At 41.4% G+C, this 21,885-nt stretch overlaps 2 protein-coding genes across 2 annotated transcripts; one reads left to right on the top strand and one right to left on the bottom strand.

The window, feature by feature from the left end:
- Positions 1-1,669: 1,669 nt before the first annotated feature.
- Positions 1,670-7,719, top strand: LOC120306651 (olfactory receptor 1B1-like). Its single transcript, XM_039340261.1, has 2 exons — positions 1,670-1,984; positions 5,709-7,719. Exon 2 carries the CDS (start codon positions 5,714-5,716, stop codon positions 6,653-6,655), a length of 942 nt encoding a protein of 313 aa, XP_039196195.1. The 5' UTR covers positions 1,670-1,984; positions 5,709-5,713; the 3' UTR covers positions 6,656-7,719.
- Positions 7,720-16,098: 8,379 nt separating this feature from the next.
- On the bottom strand, positions 16,099-18,897 carry LOC120306645 (olfactory receptor 1K1-like). The gene is made up of 2 exons (XM_039340254.1): positions 18,823-18,897; positions 16,099-17,145 (listed from the first exon to the last, which is right to left on the bottom strand). The coding sequence occupies exons 1-2, from the start codon at positions 18,829-18,831 to the stop codon at positions 16,198-16,200; spliced, it is 957 nt and encodes a 318-aa protein (XP_039196188.1). The 5' UTR covers positions 18,832-18,897; the 3' UTR covers positions 16,099-16,197.
- Positions 18,898-21,885: the final 2,988 nt, after the last annotated feature.

Consider the following 21,885-nt stretch of genomic DNA (forward strand, 5'->3'; position numbering starts at 1 on the left):
TGAAGCTTTGCTTATTTGTGCAGATTAGTTGGTGGCATGCTGCGGTCCAGTACTGGTCCACGGACCGGGGGTTGGGGACCCCTGGCATAGAGCCTGCATATCTGAAACACTATTTTTGCTCGCTTGATATATTCCAGCAGAATGGGTACGCTCGAGGTCCTCTCTGTTAAACATTGTCCTCTTAAGAAACCAAGGAAGTAGCCCTCTCTGTCACAGCCCTTGCCTCTGTAACTGCATCCCACTGACATATGAATGGCACCCTCTCTCCTGCAATTCCCAGGGTAGAGAGGTAACTCTGTCTTGGGGTCAATATGTTTGTGAGCCCCTGACATGTTATTGTTATGGTGGTTTCACCCAGGCTCTCAGTGCTGTCATATGTTTTTAGCTATTTTTATTGTCTTTGTATTTTGTAAGCCAGCTCTATTAAAGGGGGCAACTATAACTAATTTAAATAAATGAATGAATGAATGAATAAATAAAACATTTCACATGGAAGTAGTCTTTAATACCTTGCATTGAGCTCCTCCTAATCATTTAAATATTCAATAAAGAATATCCTTGATTAAATTTGTGCACTTGTCCATCTGTTTATGTCAGGTTTTTTTTATAGCTATTTCATTTTAATCGCTTCAATCACTTTGACCACATCTACTTATACATGATGGTTTTAGTTGGCAGAAGCAACTTTGGAAGTTTTGCCCCACATGGGTAAAATAATGTGCAGTCCTTGGCATCCTGGGAGTTCTGTGTTTTTGACCTAGATTTTGCAAAATGAAAAAAATATATAAAAAAGAGAAAAATGCAGAAACTGAGAGCACTTTCCAGCCAATGTAAACACTACCCAAGTTACAAATATATTAAGTTCTTTTAAATCCTTCTATTGCAATAGCTCATATTAAAAAATACTTGCTAAATTGCTGAATTGTGCTTATTTTGTCAAATCCTAGTCACTGATTTCAATGATTTTCCTACATTCTCTTTCTCAGGAAAAATGTTTCAAAAGACATACAGTCCATAACAGACATAATGTAAATATTCATATGCCATTTATCTCTCTCTCTCTCTCTTTCTCCCTCCTTCTCTTCTCTTCTCTTCTCTTCTCTTCTCTTCTCTTCTCTTCTCTTCTCTTCTCTTCTCTTCCCTTCCCTTCCCTTCCCTTCCCTTCCCTTCTCTTCTCTTCTCTCATCTATCTCTCCATCATCTCTATCAAATTTAAGGATTCCCTCATCTCATTCTCAAAGTTCTGCTATATTTGTATTCTTCAAAATGCCAACCCGCCATTAAGAGAATTAGATCCATCTTAATACATCTTAAAATTGTTTCCAATAATGTTTCTCTATCTGGTCTTCTCTGCTAAGGCACCATAAGGATCTCTCCTAGAAACATATTAGTCTTCGAGATGAAGAATTCAAGTTTTGGCAGAAACTCCAGAGTTCTGAGGTATTATAGTTAACTCTAGTTAAAAGAGCCTGTCAGAACTGAAAAAAGGTGCTTAACTTCTTTAGAATTTAGTTTTAGTAAACTCGCCAATCTTCATGGAAACCTCTGCATTGCTGTGCCTTTCTTTGGCCTCCAAACACTTTCTTATTTCTCCCCAGAGAGTTTTTCTCTCAAAGCTCACCCTCCTTCCTCCACCCTGCTTCCTCCAATTTCTGAAGTGCATGCTACTTGTGCTAGAGAATGACACTTGTTTTTCTGCATTTTGACTCCTGGTTTTAATAACAAACCATTCTCTGTGGTCTCCAGATGGCCGCCACTCACTGGATATGAATTTCTGCTGTCTTGCTTAGCTGCTTATGAAATATCCCTGGTGGGTTCTGTAGCTGATCCTTAAATGAAATCCTGCTGGCTTCTCGTTGGAAGTTACAGACTTTGAAACAAAACAATCCTGGTTGACTATCTTTAATGTTCAGTTGGGCTGGAGGTCTGGTCCATTGCCAAAAAATCAGTTTGGTGCCAGATCAAGAGTAATCTGTTGATACAGGTAAGTAAGAGACTGATTCATTGACAACACACCTTTTTAGTGTTGCTGTAACTGTTGTCATTTCACTCTGATACAGAATCTGCCACAGTTTCTAGTAGATAGAGGCAACTCTGAAATAAATGGGCTGAGGAAGCAATTGAATTGTTCACCCAGAGCAAAGCAAGGCATGAAATCCCATGACAACTATGTGAGATTTGGCACTGAGTACTGACATCTGTGTTGCTCAACAGAACAGGCACAGATTTTCTCATCCTGGTGCCTTTTAGAGATGTTGAGCTGTAATTTTCATTATTTTGCCATTCCAAACAATTGGAGATGACAAAATCCAGAACAAGTAGATGGCTTATTTGACATCTCAGACCCTTCCCAAATCTAGCTGTTTATGTTCCATTACATCTCACAACATTTGAATTAGCAATGAGCAGGCAATGTGGAAGTCATATTTCAATAGATACTGAGAGCTTCAAATTAGAGTATGGATGGCTTAGAATATTGCTTTTCTGAACAGACTCAGACTTCCAGTAATGACTGGGAGCCTCTCCTGATTGTCTTAATTTCTCCATCTTTTAGACACCTTTCTTGAACTCTTTTCTTCACCCATCCCTAGTCTTCTATTGTCCTATTCTCATTCACTGTCTTTCAGTAGATTCATCTTCTTTCTGGGAAGCATAACAGAGTGAATATTAGATGTGAACCAAGAGATTACAGGTTCTCATACTCATGACACGCTGAGGTACTAACTTTTAGTGTAAACATCTCACAGGGTTTATCCCACTCAAATAAGAACAAGAAAACAAGAATTAATTAGTGTGTACTACTTTGAGCTTCTTGGAAAAATATGGGATATAAATGTGATGAACACGGAATAATATCAATCCCGTCATTCTTCCTCTTCTCATTCAGTCCCTCTCCTTTTCTTTTTGTAGCATTTTCTCTTGGGAGCAGAAATAAACATAAGACAAAACTTCCTAGAGCAAAATTACCAAACCTAGTTCTTTGTCAGGGTCAGCATGAGAAAGTGGGCACTAGGGAGCAATATACATAAACGTATGGAGGCTATATTGACCATGCTGGAATTGGGTATGTCTAGTTTAATGAAGAGAAGGATGAGGGGGGACATGATAGCAGTGTTCCAATATCTCAGAGGCTGCCACAAAGAAGAGGGAGTCAAGCTATTCTCCAAGGTGCCTGAAGGCAGGATGAGAAGCAACGGATGGAAACTGATCAAGGAGAGAAGCAACTTAGAACTAAGGATAAACTTCCTGACAGTTAGAACAATTAACCAATGGAACAGCCTGCCTCCAGAAGCGGTGAATGCTCCAACACTGGAAGTTTTTAAGAAGAGACTGGACAGCCATTTGTCTGAAATGGTGTAGGGTTCCTGCCTGAGCAGGGGGTTGGACTCAATGACCTCCAAGGTCCCTTCCAACTTTATTATTATTATGTACAGAGTGAATTCCGTACAGTAATCTCAGTAGTTATTTCATAATAAGTGAGAATGAGCCCTTTTTGGGCAGAAGGATATGAATGTAAGAAAATGCATATTCTATAATGGCAGAGGGTTACATTCCTCCCCCAGCATAAGAGGGTTCAGTCTCTTCTTGAAAACCTCCAGTGTTGGAGCATTCACAACTTCCGGAGGCAGATTGCTCTACTGATTAATTGTTCTGTCAGGAAATTCTGCCTTTGTTCTAAGTTGGATCTCTCCTTGAACTAAAGTGGAATTTCCTTAATCAGTGGAACATCCTGCCTCCAGAAGTTGTGGGTGGTCCAACACTGGAGGCATTCAAGAAGAGATTGGTCAACCATCTGTCTGAAATAGTATAGGTCTCCTGCTTGAGCAGGGGGTTGGACTAGAAGACCTCCAAGATCCTTTCCAACTCTGTTATTCTATTATTCTGTTTTTCTTTCCCTATCCAGATTGAGCATTTGTCATGCAAAAAATCTGCATGTGCATGAAATACCTGTTTGTTTTGCCAGAGAAATTATGCTTTTGTGTTAAAAAGTATATGCTGTGATAGTTCTGGGTTGGGAAAATGCAATATTCTGTCTTTACCTCTCCCCACCTCCCCAAAGATAGATTACCCTCAGATTTGAGAAAGCAAAGGATGATAACACATATGTTTCAAATGATGGTGTGATAAAATAGATTATTGACCTAAAAAAAACTATCTTCTCGTATTCGTGCATACGAGTTCAGATCTCTGCAAACACATTTTGTGCTTGATGTTGCCACACAAGTAATGTCTTGTTATATAGAGGTGAACAAACCAGAATGTCTAGTTATATTGAGATGAAGCTTTTGTTATTTCTGTTCATCATCTTGGTTTGCAACAGAAATCTATGCTGCTTTTTTTTTTTTAAACCTCTTTGCAAAATGTCTGTGGAAAGTAAAAGGCACATCTCTGCCTCGGGACTAGTGAGACCAGATTTCCAAAAGTTAAAAACTAATGCATTTCTATACATTCACATATTCTTCCATATTAATCCATGACTCAGTTTCTGAAGCATTTAAAGCCACCATTTAAAAAAGAAGGGAAAAATGGAGAGAAAGAAAAAAAATGAAGAATTTCTGTGCAATGTAGCATCATCCAATAATACCAATGTTTTCATGTTCCCCATTACTCAAATATTGTGTTCAATATTATTTCCAGCTCAAAGGAGAGAAGGATAGCTAACAACCAGTAGACCCCTCTGTCTATCAGCTGGGAAACAGAGAAGTGAATCTTGTTTCTCTGTCACCCCCTCCCACTAGAAAGTATTCTTCAGCTGAGGAATGAAAGATAACTCAGATGTTGTCAGAAGAACCTGATTATTTGATGTTATTTCTACGTTTATTTATTTCTATGCTGCTCTAGCTCAGCTAGAGGAATATTGGCCAATAGGCCAACTCTTCTCTCATAAAACAAGTGGGAGCAGCATCAGCTTCCTATCCCCACCCCACCCCTAGTCTTCTTTCCCATGCTTCTCCCAATCCACAGTTCAGTCTTTCTCTAGCCAACCTGTGTATTTGGCTGGTTTTTACCCTTTGGAACAAAAAACTAAATTCTACCTTATTGTCCTTCACGTGTCTCAGATCTTCAGAACGACTATACAAAAAATAGTACCAGCACATTTGGTCCATGAGGAGAAAAATCTACCAACTCTGGCTGCTGGAAAAAAAAAAGTCAGAGAGAGAACAGATCAACTAGAAAGAACAAGCACATAATATACAGACACGCATAGACAAAAACAGAACACTGCAATTTGTTTTTTATTAATAAATTTGTTCCTGGTTATAATAAAGAGTGGGAATATGAAGGAAAGGCTGGATGACTCACTGTTTTAATAAATATTACAAAAAACTAAGCTAACATTTAAAAATAGTACATAGATTTATAAAGTGAAATGATACCAGACTAAAAAGACAGGGAAAGGCTCTAGAAATTTATATAATAAAAAAACAATAAGACTAAAAAAAAAAATCACACTGTTGAAGGTCGTCCTCCAAGGACTTTTGTTGAAAAAAAAACCAACTGTCTTTGCAAATGTTGAAGAACAAATATTGATAACCCAGGGCTGCAGATTTTGTTGAATCCCAACAACATGTGTAAAAACATTAAATGCTGAAATATCTGAATTGAAATTTGACACTCTATAACAGACAGTCTTTCAATCATTCAACGAGTTTTTTGCTTGTGAAAAATCAATATTACTTTCTAATTTTAACTGATTTTCCACGCAGGTCTCATGGATTGTGAGAACGGGACAGATATTGAAGATTTTGTTCTTCTGGACTTTTCTTCTGAATCTAGAGACCGGTTCCTCTTTTTCTTCCTCTTATTGCTCATGTACAGTGCTGGACTTCTGGGGAATGTTATAATGTTTCTTCTCATCACCTTGGATGCGCGACTCCAGACCCCCATGTATTTCCTGCTCCGTTGCCTTTCAGTCATTGATGTTGGCTTCATCTCAGTCACAATGCCACAGATGCTGGTTTGCATGATAACTGGTTCCAGAACAATCCCCTTCTATTCCTGCCTGGCTCAGTTCTTCTTCCTCTATGTATTTGGTGTCACTGATCTCCTTCTTGTGAGTGTCATGGCCCTGGATCGCTATGTAGCCATTTGTAATCCTCTCCACTATGCCTCAGTGATGAACCAGAAGGTTTGTGGGCATTTAGTGGCTGGGTGTTGTATCGTTTCTACTTTACACTCCATGCTGCATGCTGGCCTGCTCCTGCGTCTCAGTTATAGGGGGAAAAATCACTTGGCCCATTATTTCTGTGATCATCAACCCTTGCTGCAGCTGTCCTGCTCAGACACCAGTGTCAATGAGGCAGTCATCTTCTTTGAAGGTGGAATCATCATCTTTGGGCCTTTAGTTTTCATCATCCTCACCTACATTCACATAGTGGCAACTATAATGAAATTCACTTCTTCGGGGAAGCGCAAAGCTTTTTCTACCTGTGGGTCTCATCTCACTTTGGTGGTTCTTTTTTATGGGACCATCATTGCTGTCTATTTCTCACCCACTTCAAAGTATTCTTCACAGCGAGGGTCAGTTTTTGCTCTGGTGTACACTGTCATCACCCCAATGTCCAACCCTTATATCTACAGTCTCAGGAATAAAGAAGTGAAGGGGGCTGTGAGGAATCTCTTGGGAAAAGGATCCTTGTTTCCTCCAAACTGAAATCTTAGTGAAATCTTGGCTCTGCCATAGAGCTGCCATCCAGCTGGTTTGAAGTGAGAATAGGGGGAGAGCTGCCCATGCTGATGGAACATATTCTTCGCATACAAATAGTCTCAGATTTCATACCTGGCCTCTCTTGGCAACCACAGTGTAGTTGAGGAATCATAAAATGTGAGCTTAATACTAGACCCTTTTAAATGGGGTAATAGGATAACTTGCCCCAGGCTTCACTCATGAATGGATGCTCACCTGAAATATAAATATTTGAAACAATGAAACAATCAAATGACAACTGATTGTTTAATGTTTGGAAGGAACTAGCCCTTTCTGAATTTCACAAAGGGCCTCAGTTAATAATTTTGAGGGTTGGCTGTTTCAAAAACATCATGAATTTACTTCTTTGGCAGAACAGTATCCAACCTTGCATTAGGTTCTCCTCCTAAAAGCATGTCCCAAAATGATCTGGCTAACCTGCCATGTTGGTGTATTTGGGGATGATTGAAAAAAAAACCTCCTCCCTAATTTGAAGTTCTTGATATTTTTTACTCAAAACTATGTTTTCCTCAGTTAAAAAGCTAATGGAGAGAACCTAGCACACAAAATGGGAAAGAGTATGCTTAGACAGAAACTGCTTTCATTTGGGACAAAATAGTTATATGTCTAAGACTGTTCCCTTTGGCCTTGAACACAGCTTCTTACAGAAAGCAGATTCCTTTCCCTTCCCTCCCCTTCCCTTCCCTTTTCTCAAGTGACTATTTCAAGAAAATAGTCTAAAAGTGATTTCCAAGTAAAAATGAAGCTAGACAAAGTCATGTCTTTAATCAAAGCAATCAATTTTGCCATCTCTGCCATCTCCATAAACTTCACCATCCATTGTTGCCTTCTTGAGTCCTTGCATCTCTGTGCATAGAGAAATATTGCTGCTGTCTGTTCCTTATAAGAATAAAGCTCCATGGTTTTTTTCCCCAGTTTGTTTGTCCATCAAACCTAGGAGAAAAACTTCTGGTTTTAGTTGTATGCTTACTTTGAGAATTCTCTAAATTAAAATACACATCTGATCCAAATATTTCTTAGCTTTCTTCTGTGTCCACCAAAGATGATGAAAAGTACCTTCAAGTTGATTACCTTTCCAACATGTGCTTGCAAAACTCTTACACATTTTTGAGGATTTATCAGGTGTTAAGTACCAATGATACAATAGCTCTCTTTCAAGTTATAAATTATAATTCAGTGTAAATTTCAATCCTTTACTCTTCATACCCTCATATTCTCCCATTGGTCAAACACTATATTGTGTCCAAAGTTTTGTAGAAAACACTACTTTTTGATGGAGAGAAGAAAAAAGGGGCCAAGGCTGCCTTTGAAGAGGGTTAAAAATGGATTGAGAATGACATTATATATTCCTATCCTTGAGAAACAGTGATATGTTTCTCCCTCCCGGAAGCAGGAAACGTGGATGAGCCATTGTGTATAATAATATAAAAGCACTTCAGAAAGGGGTCTCTGATATGCTTCACAACGGCACAGAACCAGTGCTGATCCACAGCTTCATTTGATAATTTGATATTTCAGCTGAGCTTAATGAACTAAACTTAATTAAGTGAAAACACAATAAGCAGTGCGATGGCCTAGAGGTGAAGACACTTGCCTCCCACTTGGAAGGTTAAGCGTTCAATCCTAGGCAGTGCCAGATCTTTCTCTCCTAGGGTGCAAAGAGAAAATAACTGCTGTGAATTCTGTGTAGGCCTCAGAAAGGGCATCCAGTCAGTAAACGCTTAACTCCTCTCAGTTGCCCCAACTCCTCCCTGAAACAAGGGATTAAAGAGTTGTAAAAAGAAAAAAAAATCAAGTGAAAATACAAAACACCAAACCTGTGAATATAATCAAGAACAAATGATATATGAAAAACTAAATAAATCAAGCTAACATAAAATGAAATGTATTTTAAAACAACAAAATGCAGTTCTCTACAATACAGGTGTAATGGTTACATTTCATAAAAATTCTGACAACTCAATATTTAAATATCAAATTGAAATTTGAATACAGTGTTTTCTTTGTGTCTTAAGAACCAGTATGAAGGCTTGAGAAGTGACACAGTTCAACACGCTAACATTTAGAGCAGTGGTTCTCAACCTGTGGGTTGGGACCCCACTTCACGGGGGTCGCCAAACAACGCAGTCCACCATTTTTCCCCCTTTTCCTTAGCTGTGCTACTCCCTTTTATTCTATTGGCTTTTGAAAGCCAATAGAATAGACTCTCTTGAATAGAGTCTAATTCTATTGGCTTTCAAAAGCCAATAGGAATTGTCCAGGCTGTCTCTGCCCTGCTGAGCCCGCCAAAAGTCCCATTCTGCAAACGGTGCTGCACCAGTTGAGTAGTCCTCGACTTACAACCGGTTGAGTAGTCCTCGACTTACAACCGGTTGGGGGTCACGGCATTAAAAAGGTTGAGAACCACTGATTTAGAGTCTAGTTAGCACATGTGCATCTTTCGAAGAATATATAACTGTTGTGTCCTGAGCCTGCAAAAGCAGGCTCGGGACGTTGCAATGGTCCCAGGCTGTTGCAAGCTGCCCGGGACCAGACTGAGTGCTGCCAGCCTGCGCGCATGCGCGAGGCGCGAAAGCGCGCCATCTCATGTTACCTTTTTGCCTGGGGATTCTATTTAGAGGCAGAGAGGCCTGCGAGCCTCTGAGTTGTGTCGGAGAGAGCTGAAGAGAATAAAAGCTGTTATTACCATCAGAATGTGTGCTCTTCTTTCGCCATTGACTCGAGGACTCAACAATAACCATCTTTTCAGTAGTCCCAAAGGTGCTTTTTCAAGAGGCGACTGGACTTAGTTGTTTTTCTTTGAAGATATTTCGCTTCTCATCCAAGAAACTTCTTCAGCTCTTAAACTGAAGAAAGAGCTGAAAAGCTTCTTGGATGAGAAGCAAAACCTCTTCAAAGCAAAACAAAGAAAATCCAGTCGCCTCTTGAAAAAGCATCTTTGGGACAACCATGATCTGGATGACTGAGAATCTCCATAGACATATTTTCAGCAACAGTTCAAGCACTACAGAAAGTCCTCAACCTATAACCACAATGAATCCTAGAATTTAGGTTGCTAAACAAGACCTTTGTTAAGTGAGTTGCGCCTGATTTTATGACCATTTTTGCCACACTCCAGTTGTTAAGGGAATCACATGGTTGTTAAGCAAAGTAGGCTTCTCCCATTGACTTTTCTTATCGTAAGCCAGCTGGGAAGATCACCAATGGCAATCACATGACCCCCCCCAGGGCACTTCAACCATAGGAAATGCATGCTGGTTGCCAACCCTCAACCCCCTCCCCCAAATTTTGATTATGTGACAGTGGGGATGCTGTGACTGTTGTGAGGACCAGTTATAAGTCACTTTTTCAATGCCGTTACAATGTTGAACCATCACTAAATGAATAGCTGTATGTCAAGGATTTCCTGTATATATGCAAAATAAACAGGTTCCAAATTTTAGGGATACACTATAAAAACTCATCAATATCTTTGAACCTTAGCTTGCTCGCAGGAATCTGGGTCACCCTAGTAACAATATGCAACAAATAAGAAACAACTGATTAAGATAACCAAAGCATGTGTATTGGTATCCCTTGAAAATTATCGCATCTTCAAAACGTCCACTGTGGAGTCCAGTAAAGTCCCCAAAGATTCATTGTTGTCTTTAGATAATGAGAAACATATTTTTTAAGACCTGGGCCTGAAGAATTAAGAATAGGAGTGGTCCTGGGTTCTTGAGGACCTCCATACTTTGGCAGTCACTATCCCAGCTCCTTTGTTCCTCATCCCTCTGTCCAGCAAGAGAGGGCAAAATAGGTTTGTGCTGCTACTCCCTTTTAAAGACCTTCTTTTAGCTTTTGAGTATTTTGGTATATCAGTTGCAGTCATAACCCATAGTTTGAAAAAGTTAACATTTCACCATACTGAATCTCTTTTTGCCTATTGGTTGAGGTAGAGGTAGCTTCTCTTCCCATTGATATTTTGAGAAAAATCCTTTCACAGGGGAAAAAGCTATGTTCTCTGGAATTCAAAATCACTAATCCACTGCATAAAGGAGAGAAGTTCTTAAAAGCTTATTGAGACCACTTGATTTGTTCTAAAGCATCTAAAATGTTAGGCCACTTCATGAGAGGAAATACTAACATAATGTACAAAGCTGCTTGCACCTAACCATAGCCCAAGCATGCCCTGGCAATATCCTTTTTCTGCCGTGTTATTTATTTATTCATTTAAAACATTTTTATAGCCATCCATCTTATATCAATTTCTGGGCAGCTGCCACCCAGCAATTAAAATGACATCCATATTAAAACAACATAATATCTAAATACTAAGTTCAGCACTAAAACTTTTATGGTGATGACCTTTAGCTTGGTGAAAGGATGCACCACAGATAAACAATTTTTGAACCAAAGTACCGTATTTTCCAGGGTATAAGACGACTTTCGCAAGCGTTGAAATCGGCGCCAAAGTCAGGGGTCATCTTATACGCTGAGTCATCTTATGCACTGGAAATAACAGTAGTTTCTGGCGTATAAGACAACTTTCTAGGCATGTGACTCGGCGCTAAAGTCATGGGTCATCTTATACACCGGATCGCCTTATACGCCGGAATATATGGTACTTCAGATGTGCTAACTTACAGAATGTTTCCAAAATCCAAGATACATGGCTTCCAAGGAAATGAAATTTGGGGAACTTGTGGCTGCCTCAGTGCTACTGGCTGCTGCTGCATTGATGGGATGCTGCTGTGGTCATGTGATCTTCACTTTCAATGTTCCGTGACAGTTTCCTAGCCAGTTTTGCAATCCTTTGTACCCTCCCCCAACTAGCAGCAGCCACTCACCTGCCTGCTGGAAAAAGAAAGCAAGATGGATGGATGGATGGAAGGGAGGGAGGGAGGGAGAAAGGAAGGAAGGAAGGAAGGAAGGAAGGAAGGAAGGAAGGAAGGAAGGAAGGAAGGAAGGAAGGAAGGAAGATTTCCAAAGCTCCATGTTAGAATCCTAAAATGTAACTCAATGGGGAAGGCAGCAGAAAGCTGGAAGTCACTCCTGTTCCTAGTGCTTTTTTGCCCACCTTTGGTCATTCTGTTTCTCTGTTTAGGTAAAGAAATATCGCTAAAACAATGACCCAACAAGGCACAGGTTGTATTATATATTACAACTATAAACATTATTTATTTATCAGTAAAATTTATTACTGCCCATCTTGCCACACACGAACTCTGGGCAGGTTACATTAAACAGCTGGCACCAGGATTAAGCATCCACATGCCAACCTATGGTTAAATCCTCTTGTCCACCTCACCCTCAAGATTTCCCTCATTTCCCATGAATGAAAAAAACTGAAGCTGACATTAGCTGTACAGTTAAAGAAATATCATCCACTTTATCCTGACACCATTCAAGGCCAGTCTCAAAGAATGTAAAATCTGTTATTTTGGAGGGACATCAGATGATTGGCAGTGACTGAGAATAGAAGCAGGAGAGAGATTAGCAGTGAGCACAGTAAATCTATTTCTTTCTCTTTTTTTGCTGAATCATGAATAGGTAGATAGCCCTGTAATGTGATAGTGGGGAGAGCCTAAGGGATTGTTTGAAAGGACCAACCTCAGTGTCTTTCCACTCTGGTGAAAGGACAAACAAAACGATTTTACAATGGAACATCAATAGGAAGAGGGAGACTCATTGTCCAAAATAGATAACTCTACAGTTTAGATCAGTGTTTCTCAATCTGTGGTCCACGTACCTCTGGGGAGCCATGATATTGTCACAGGGGGCTCACAAAGACTTGAAGAAATATTATGATTTAAATCTTGAGTTAAATCTCGGGGGCCCATGGCCCTGGTCCTTGGCCACAAAAGGTATTTAAAGGGGATCCATGGTGAAGAAAAGATTGAAAACCATTGATTTTAGGTCAGATCTGAGTAGTCCTCTCACTTCTTTCCATTGACTGAACCTCAAAAAGTCAGTGCATTGCACTTTTCCTGTCTTTCCTTGTCTCTTCCTATTTGTTTTGTTGTTGTTGTTGTTGTTGCCCAACTCCCACATGAAGCATATGATTTTGATTCAGCTTATTCATTTCACCAGTCCCTCAAAGCTTCTGAGCCCACTATAAATGAGGCCACAGCCTTGCAGGTACGCAAGGGAGATGGAAAAATGAACTGAGCAATGGAAGGGGGTCATACCATGGCAACATGGCTGCCTTTGCCATACCAATAGGATCATGTCTTCTGTCCCTGGTGAAAAATGGATCAGTAAGGGAAGTCCATTCTTGCTAATCACGTCACTAAGGCTCTCATGGGAGGAAGTGCCATTTATTCTGAGACTCCCTGAGAACTTAGGGGTGATAACTGATACATTTCTTATTGTTGTGTCCTGAGCCTGCAAAGGCAGGCTCGGGACATTGCAATGGTCCTGGGCAGTTGCAAGCTGCCTGGGACCAGACTGGCTGGCGCCGGCTTCGCGCACATGCGCGAGGCACGGAGTGCGCCTAATTGTTACCATTTTGCCCGGGATGTTGTTAAAAGGAATCTGAGAGGCCTGCGAGCCTCAGAGCTGTAATGGAGTGGAAAAGACTTCAATAAAGAGCTGTTGGAACTACAGAATGTGCTGTATTCATTCGCCATTGATTCGAGGACTCAACACTTATGGTTTAACATTCAGCACAATACATTGCAGGAAAAGGACTCTCTACATTCCCACTTTCCTGCACAAAGTTCTGCGAAAGGCTCCAGAACTTTGTCTTCTGCTGAGCAAAACTATGCTCAGATAGATAGAGAAGCCTTGGCCATTGTTGCTGGAATTAAAAAATTCCATGATTTCCTATATGGCAGACACTTCATAGTCTACACTGACCATAAGCCTCTGTTGGGGTTGTTTACTATGAACAAACAAACCCCCCATATCATCTCCCCCAGAATGCTGAGATGGTCCATCTTTCTGTGAGCCTATGATTTTTCTTTGGTTCACAAACCTGGCAAGGAAATGGGCCATGCTGATGGCCTTAGTAGATTACCTTTACAAATGGTAGAGGCTGACCCTGCCCCTGCCATCAACATTCTTTCCATTCAGGCATTGCCTGAGTCGCCCTTAAATGCCAGGGATGTGGCTGCTGAATCAGCCACGGACCTCACACTCACTCGTGTATTGTCCTGGGTTTTGTCTGGATGGCCAGAGAGTTGTCCAGGTACTGAGTTTCAGAGTTTCTGGTTTAAGAAACATGAGTTATCCACTTTTCAGGGTTGTCTGCTATGGGGCAGCAGAGTTGTTATTCCTACCTCAATGAGGCCTAGGGTCTTGGCTTCCTTCATGAGGGCCATCCTGGCATCGTCAGGATGAAGGCGCTTGCACGCAGCCATTTGTAGTGGCCAGGGTTAGACAGAGAAATAGAGGCTCAAGTGCACGGATGCCACTTGTGTCAGTGCTCACGCCCGGAAATGCCTCAGGCTCCTGTATATAGATGGGAGGAAACACAGTCACCTTGGTCTAGGGTGCACACTGATTACGCTGGGCCCTTTCAGGGTCAATTCTTCTTGGTCCTTGTTGATAGCTATTCAAAGTGGCTTGAGGTTGTACCTGTCTCTTCAACCACTGCTGCCAAGACCATTCAAGTACTGAGAGGGATTTTTGCTGCACATGGGCTCCCTGATGTCCTGGTGTCTGACAATGGTCCTCAATTCACCTCTTCTGAATTCCAAGCTTTCTTACAGGCCAACATGATTCATCATGCCACCTCTGCACCATTCCACCCTTCCACCAACGGTATGGCTGAACGGATAGTCCGCATCACCAAGGATGCTTTAAAGAAACTGACCTACGGGGACTGGCACCACAGGTTGGCAGACTTTCTTCTTGCTTACCGCACCACACCTTCAACTTCCACTGGGAAGAGCCCAGTTGAACTCCGTTGGGGACGCAAACTGATCACCAAACTTGACAGGTTGCACCCGGACAGACTGCCTCCTAAGGTCACCCAACCCAGGGCACCGCAGTGTCTGCAAGTGGGTGCCCCCGTATGGACCTGGAACTACGTGCCTGGTCACTTGTGGATTCCTGCCGTAGTATGCAAGGTTACTGGCCCATTGTCATACGAGGTCTCCTTGGATGACGGTCGTGTCCTTCGGCAGCATATCGATCAGCTGTGCATGAGACTGGACTTACCCTCTGAAGCTCCTGGGCTTTCTCCAGGGGGCGAGGGGGACCACTATGGGCAAAGGGAAGGGTGTTGGCAGCAGCCGGGGCCAAACGGAGAGGCCGAAGATGGCCTGTTCCAAGGTTCCGCAAGTGTTCCAAACAGGAATTCAAGGGAACAAGAAATCATACAGGCACCAGTGTCTACTCCAGCCAGGGAGTCACCCAGGGGGCATACTCATCATTCACAACTACCATTCAGCACTCCAGTCAGGAAGAATAACCGGGAGCATCCTAAAAACCCAAACATTGCAAGAGAACTGGCACACAAACAGTCAAGTTGGCCCAGTACTGCTACTGTTTCCAGAAGGAAGTCTTCACACAGGGAGGTGGTCAGAGAGGCCAATTCCAATTCTGGCACTTCTGGCATAGATTGGGGGGCACCTGAGTATTGGGGCACTGCAGAAACCCCAGACAATCCCGTTACGGGGCTTGGGAGTGAAGGGTTGCGTCCCTTTAATAGGTCCATTGTGGGCTTGGAGGACTCTATAGAAATGCCAAACAGTGGCAGGCTTACAGAGGGGCCCGAGAGCCTACAGTTAGGCAGGTCAACCAGATTCATGGGGGAGCAAAGTCCTGGTTTGACGAGCCGGTTGGCAAGCAAGCAGACCAGGCAATGGGGCACAGTTCACGGGGACCACCAGGGTTTGAAAGAGGGGGCAACTCCACGTCATCCTCTGCACAAGAGGAAGTAGGGGATTCTCAGAATCTAAGGAGGTCACAGAGAGTAAAAAGATCTCCCAAGTATCTTGAGGACTTTGTAACCCTGCTGTCAATGCAGAGGAAGTGAGAGGGTGCCTGCTGTTGTGGAAAATGGAAGTATGAGCGTTGGGTAGTTAATCCCAGAACAATAGCCCATTACCATTTGTGGTGTGGGTATTGCACAGCTGCAATAGATGTGCAGGTTTGGGGTTGGCACACCACGCTCATGTTGAGGTCGCGTATAACTACCTATATAGTTAATAAGTCTCATCTGGGGGGAAAGGGGTGTTGTGTCCTGAGCCTGCAAAGGCAGGCTCGGGACGTTGCAATGGTCCTGGGCAGTTGCAAGCTACCCGGGACCAGACTGGCTGGCACCGGCTTCGCGTGCATGCACGAGGTGCGGAGCACGCCTAATTGTTACCATTTTGCCCGGGGACGTTGTTAAAAAGAGTCTGAGAGGCCTGTGAGCCTCAGAGCTGTGACGGAGTGGAAAAGACTTCAATAAAGAGCTGTTGGAACTACAGAATGTGCTGTATTCATTCGCCATTGATTAGAGGACTCAACACTTATGGTTTAACATTCAGCACAATACATTGCAGGAAAAGGACTCTCTACATTCCCACTTTCCTGCACAAAGTTCTGCGAAAGGCTCCTTTAACATCATCATTCCGCAGGCTATATATAAAGGGATTGAGCATGGGAATGACAACAGTATACATGACAGTGGTAACCCTTCCCTTTTCAGCTGAATATTTTGCTGTAGGCTGAAAGTAGACCCCAATTACTGTGCCATAAAAGAGAATGACAACAGACAAGTGAGCCCCACAGGTTGAGAATGCCTTGCGCCACCCAGTTCCTGCTGGCAGCCTCAAGACAGTGACCAAGATAAGGGCATAGGAAATCACAATGAAGACAAAAGGACTCAATACCACCAAGGACCCTTCGGTGAAAATCAACATTTCAATTAAGCTTGTATCAGTGCAAGATAGGGCCAGCACAGGTTGGTGGTCACAGAAGAAGTGGGGAATCTCCCGGGAACCACAGAAGGAAAGGCGAGACATGAGAATAATGTGTAGCAGGGAGTGAAGATGTGAGATAATCCAAGAAATGGCTACAAAGACTCTGACTCTCTTGCTCATCATAGTGGTATAATGTAGAGGGTTACGGATAGCCACATAGCGATCATAAGCCATGGAAGCCAGGAGGAAACTGTCAGTGACCCCAAAGGCAAAGAAGAAATACATTTGAGTCAAGCAACCAGTGTAAGAGATGGTTGTGGCTTCTGGCACCAGGAGGTTGACTAACATCTTGGGGACAGTGACTGAGGTGAAGCAAGCATCCACCAAGGAAAGATGTCCCAAAAAGAAATACATGGGGGCACGTAGCTGGGAATTCCGAAGGATCAGCAGGATAATCAAGAAGTTCCCCAGGATACCCACTGTATACATCACCAAGAAGATGACAAAGAGGAACTTTCGCTGTTCTGGATCGGAGGACAAACCTAGGAGAATGAAGTCTGGGTGAAGTGTGCGGTTTCTGCTGTCCATGTAACTGGTAGTCTGAGAGAAAAGTTAGATAGGGTTCGTCAAGCCTTTAAAATACTTCAATTGAGGGTATGAGTAAGTGACATCGAAGGACAAGATAATCAGGAAAAGTCAAGCAAAACAATTTATTCTGCATTTATATAGGAGTATATACTCCCATATAGTTACTAGTATAGAACACTAGGCAAGCCTTAAAAAACATCTAGAGCAACAGATCAAATATAAAATAGGATACAACTACATTTTTTCAACTTTAGGGTAAAGCAAACACATTAAGTACTTCAATATTAGTCCATCTGAAACTAGAAGGGGACACCGTAGTAAAATATATCCTTTTACTTCATTATAGCTTCCATATAGACCAGAAGCTGGATTTATAGTCTGTAGACCCAAATTCTGTTCTGGATCAAGATAATTTGCTGAAAATGTTGGGCAAAATATAACTGAGTATTTTACAAATGTTGATATTATCGGAAGTGCTTTCTTTATGCTAATTAGAATTAGTAATTGGAGAAGAAGGAATAACTGAAGGATTTATACTGGAGGTTGGCAAAGTGATGACTATGCTATAAGTATCAACTAGTGGTGGGATTCAGCCAGTTCGCACCAGCTGGGTAGAACTGGTAGCTAATTTTTTGTTGCCCAGGCCCAGAATGGACTTCTAGAAGCAGCATCCACACAGAGAACTGGTTGTTCACATATTTGAACCCCACCACTGGTATCAACCTTAGACCTGCTGCTTTGCAGTATAGCTCCATCGGTCCTGGTCAACATGGCAATTGTAGATCTAAAAAATATTAGGTTGTTTTTCTCTTACTTTCTCTGCTTGGTCCTCCCTTTGCCTCCCCTTGTGTTCCCTCATATCCTCTCCCCTTCTCTTCCTTCTTCTTTATTAAATCCTTCCATAAGCCCTTTGTTTCAGCAGTGGAGAGCCTATAGTTCTCCAAATGTAGTTGGATTACAACTTCTACTTACCCCTGTCTATTGTTCACCTCAGTTGGGAAAACTAGGATTTGAAGGCCAACTAATCTGGAGGTCACAGATTTTCTGTCTCATCCCAAGGTTTCTAATTGACTTTTTACCAGTATTTTTATTCACGTTGTTTTAGATTTTGAAAGCCTACCTTTCCAATGCTTAGTCTGTCTGGTGCTTTCATTTTTCATTCGATTTGATTCGATAATGAAGTATATGTCTTTATTCAAATTTATCTTTTAATCTATTTAATTGCAAATCATCCAGAGAGTTTTGTCTGTTGGGAGGCTTTAAAAATTAAATAAATAAAATAATCCAATTGTTGTTCCTTACTTTTTCCCCAGTGTTTTCTCTTTTGTCCAAATCTAGTGTACCAGGTGTTTTTCCTTATTCACCTGTGGCATCGTATTGATAAAAGAATGCATTTATCTACCAATTTATCCTTTTCCATGTTTCAAAGTAGAAAACAAAATAATTTATCCCCTTATTTTCCATCTTTTTGTAGCTTGTCTGTATCCTTTTTGCCTGTCTATGCAGATCAAAGCAAAATGTAGCACCATCAAGGTGTGGAGTTTATTTCACTCTCAATCATTCCCTTATTTCTAACATTTGTGATCTTCCTCTTTCAATGGCTTCTGATACCAACGACTCTTTACGGGTTTAGAAACTCAGCTGCCAAGTTGGCAAACTACTCAATAAGTATCATAAAGGTTAGCTTACTCTGCTCATCTGAATTAAGATCTCCAAAGGTAGTTTCACCAAAGAGGAACAAACCCAGCAGAAAAGAATACAAAACTGGATGGGTTTCTGTACCAAGTGATAGACAGAAATGGGATGTTAAAGATAGAAATGTAATTCTGGGGGGGTGGGGTGTTATGTTTACCATTGCCATAAATCCCCCCAGGGTATCTTCCCCAGAGCTCAAACAGATAAACATTAATTGCTCAAGACTCACTTTGGGGCTGGAAACATGAGATAGCAAACATGTTTATTTTACTCTTTGTAAAAAAAGTTAAATCTCTCCAAAGTACATCAAAACACAACTACACACAATGGTTCAGATAGATAGCGATTGTGACCAAACTGTTTCCTAATTGGCTCCCCAGAGCACCTTCCTTCAACTGCAAGATCTTATCACAACCTCTCTCAAACTGGAGCACTCCTGATGTGTTCAACTCCCATCACACCCAACCAGGCTGGATACCACTAAATTTGGGGGAGCTATTATAGATGAAAAATCAAGAGTAAATAAACGTTTGAGCATACAGCTAGCCGTGAATTGGAATGCATGGCTGGAGAATATGACTTCTTCAAATCAGCAACCATCTCTGCCCATTAACTTTGAGGTTTGCAATGATTAGAATATTGGCATGTTACAAAAAGTAATTATTTGAATGAAAAGCAGACCTCTTTTACATTTATACATGTGTGTGTAACAAAGCAGACACCACTTCAGAAGATTATATACTTCCTGAATGAGAAATAAGAAAGACTGCCTCTTCAAAGATGCAAAAGAGAGAAGAATAATCCCAAGGGCTGGTAAAAAATGTTTTCAGTAGGCCTGAATACATATTTCTTAAGTTTCAAACAAATTTTCCCTCTGTAATTTGTTTTCTATAGTTTGCTCTGATTCTTACAATTTTGATCGTACCTGATTGCACAGACAATGGTAGGTATTTTTACATATTCAAACATTATTTCCATTTTTTTCAAAAAATGTCCATGTGATTTTATCTTCCCTCAAAGGACGATAAATAAATCACTGTGCTAATTGGTCTTGCTTAATGTCTCAGAGCCTCACTCCCAAAGGATTTCTGTTGTCATTAAAAATCCTACATGATTAATTATAGAAGTAAGTAGTTCTCATTAAAAGTTATTTTAGCAACTAAATTCATTAGCAGCTTTTTCATTTTTTTGCTTGATTCTCATTTAATAATAATAATAATGTTGGAAGGTATCTTGGAGGTCATCTAGTCCAACCCCCTGCTCAGGCAGGAAACCCTATATCATTTCAGACAAATGGCTGTCCAATCTCTTCTTTAAAACTTCCAGTGTGGAGCATTCACAGCTTCTGGAGGCAGTTTGTTCCACTGATTAAGTGTTCTAACTGTCAGGAAATTTCTCCTTAGTTCTAGGCTGCTTCTCTCCTTGATTAGTTCCCATCCGTTGCTTCTTGTCCTGCCTTCAGGGGCTTTGGAGAATAGCTTGACTCCCTCTTCTTTGAGATATTGAGATATTGGAACATTATTATTATGTCACCTTCTCTTCATTATACTAGACATTCCCAATTCCAGCAACTGTTCCTTATATGTTTTAGTCTCCAGTCCCCTAATCATCTTTGTTGCTCTTCTCTATACTCTTTCTAGAGTCTCAACATCTTTTTTACATCGCGGTGACCAAAACTGGATGCAGTATTCCAAGTGTGACCTTAGCAAGGCATTGTAAAGTGTATTAACACTTCGCGTGATCTTGATTCTATCCCTCTCTTAATGCAGCCTAGCACTGTGTTGGCTTTTTTGGCAGCCGCAGCACACTGCTGGCTCATATTTAAGTGATTGCCCACTAGGACTCCAAGATCCCTCTCACAGTTACTACTATTGAGCAAGGTACCGCCTATACTATACCTGTGCATTTGGTTTTTCTTGCCTAAATGTAGAACCTTACTTTTTTCACCATTGAATTTCATTTTGTTAGATAGCGCCCAATGTTCAAGTCTGTCCAGGTCCTCCTGTATCTTAAGCCTGTCTTCTGGAATATTGGCTATTCCTGTCAGCTTGGTGTTGTCTGCAAATTTGTTGAGTTCCCCATCTATCCCCTCATCCAAATCATTGATGAAGATGTTGAAGAGCACTGGGCGCAGAACAGAGCCCTGGGGCACCCCACTACACATTTCCCTCTGTGTAAATGCAGTTCCACTGAGGACCACATGCTGAGTATTGCCTGAGGCTGTCTCCATGCCAATTCACTCTTGTTGCTATTCCTACTAAGAATTTCTATCAAGATGCACCATTATTTTTCAGTCTTATATGATGCCTGAGTGTGCAGTTCTAGAGAAAGGTATTTGCCCCTATCAAAAATTTCTGAATGCTGGTAATTGTGAGAAGCATATCACAAAATGCAGACAGTATTGCATGTAGCTTTGGCAAGTTAAAGTGAGGCAACTGGTTACTGAATCTAGTGATCTATTTTCAAATAAACTATGTCATAAATCCTTAACCACCTTAGAGATCATTCACACATGGTGAAAGGGATAGGGAGGAGAGGAGATATAGTCAGCAATTTTTTTAAAAAAGTCAAATGTTAAAGGTTTGAAGACATCATTTTAATGTTTTCAAGAAATATAAGAAAAAAAAAAGTTGCACTCCATCCAAATCTCCACCTACAGCAGTGGTTCTCAACCTGTGGGTCGGGACCCCATTTGGGGTCGAACAACCATTTCACGGGAGTCGCCAAACAACGCAGTCCGCCATTTTTTCCCCCTTTTCCTTAGCTGTGCTACTCCCTTTTATTCTATTGGCTTTTGAAAGCCAATAGAATAGACTCTCTTGAATAGAGTCTAATTCTATTGGCTTTCAAAAGCCAATAGGAATTGTCCAGGCTGTCTCTGCCCTGCTGAGCCCGCCAAAAGTCCCATTCTGCAAACGGTGCTGCACCAGTTGAGTAGTCCTCGACTTACAACCGGTTGAGTAGTCCTCAACTTACGACCGGTTGGGGGTCGCGGCATTAAAAAGGTTGAGAACCACTGACCTACAGTCATGTATAAGTGATATGTGACAATAGAAA

This window comes from Crotalus tigris, unplaced genomic scaffold (genome assembly GCF_016545835.1).
Source record: "Crotalus tigris isolate CLP2741 ecotype Arizona unplaced genomic scaffold, ASM1654583v1 scf7180000017742.2353718, whole genome shotgun sequence".
Taxonomy (NCBI): Eukaryota; Metazoa; Chordata; class Lepidosauria; order Squamata; family Viperidae; genus Crotalus; species Crotalus tigris.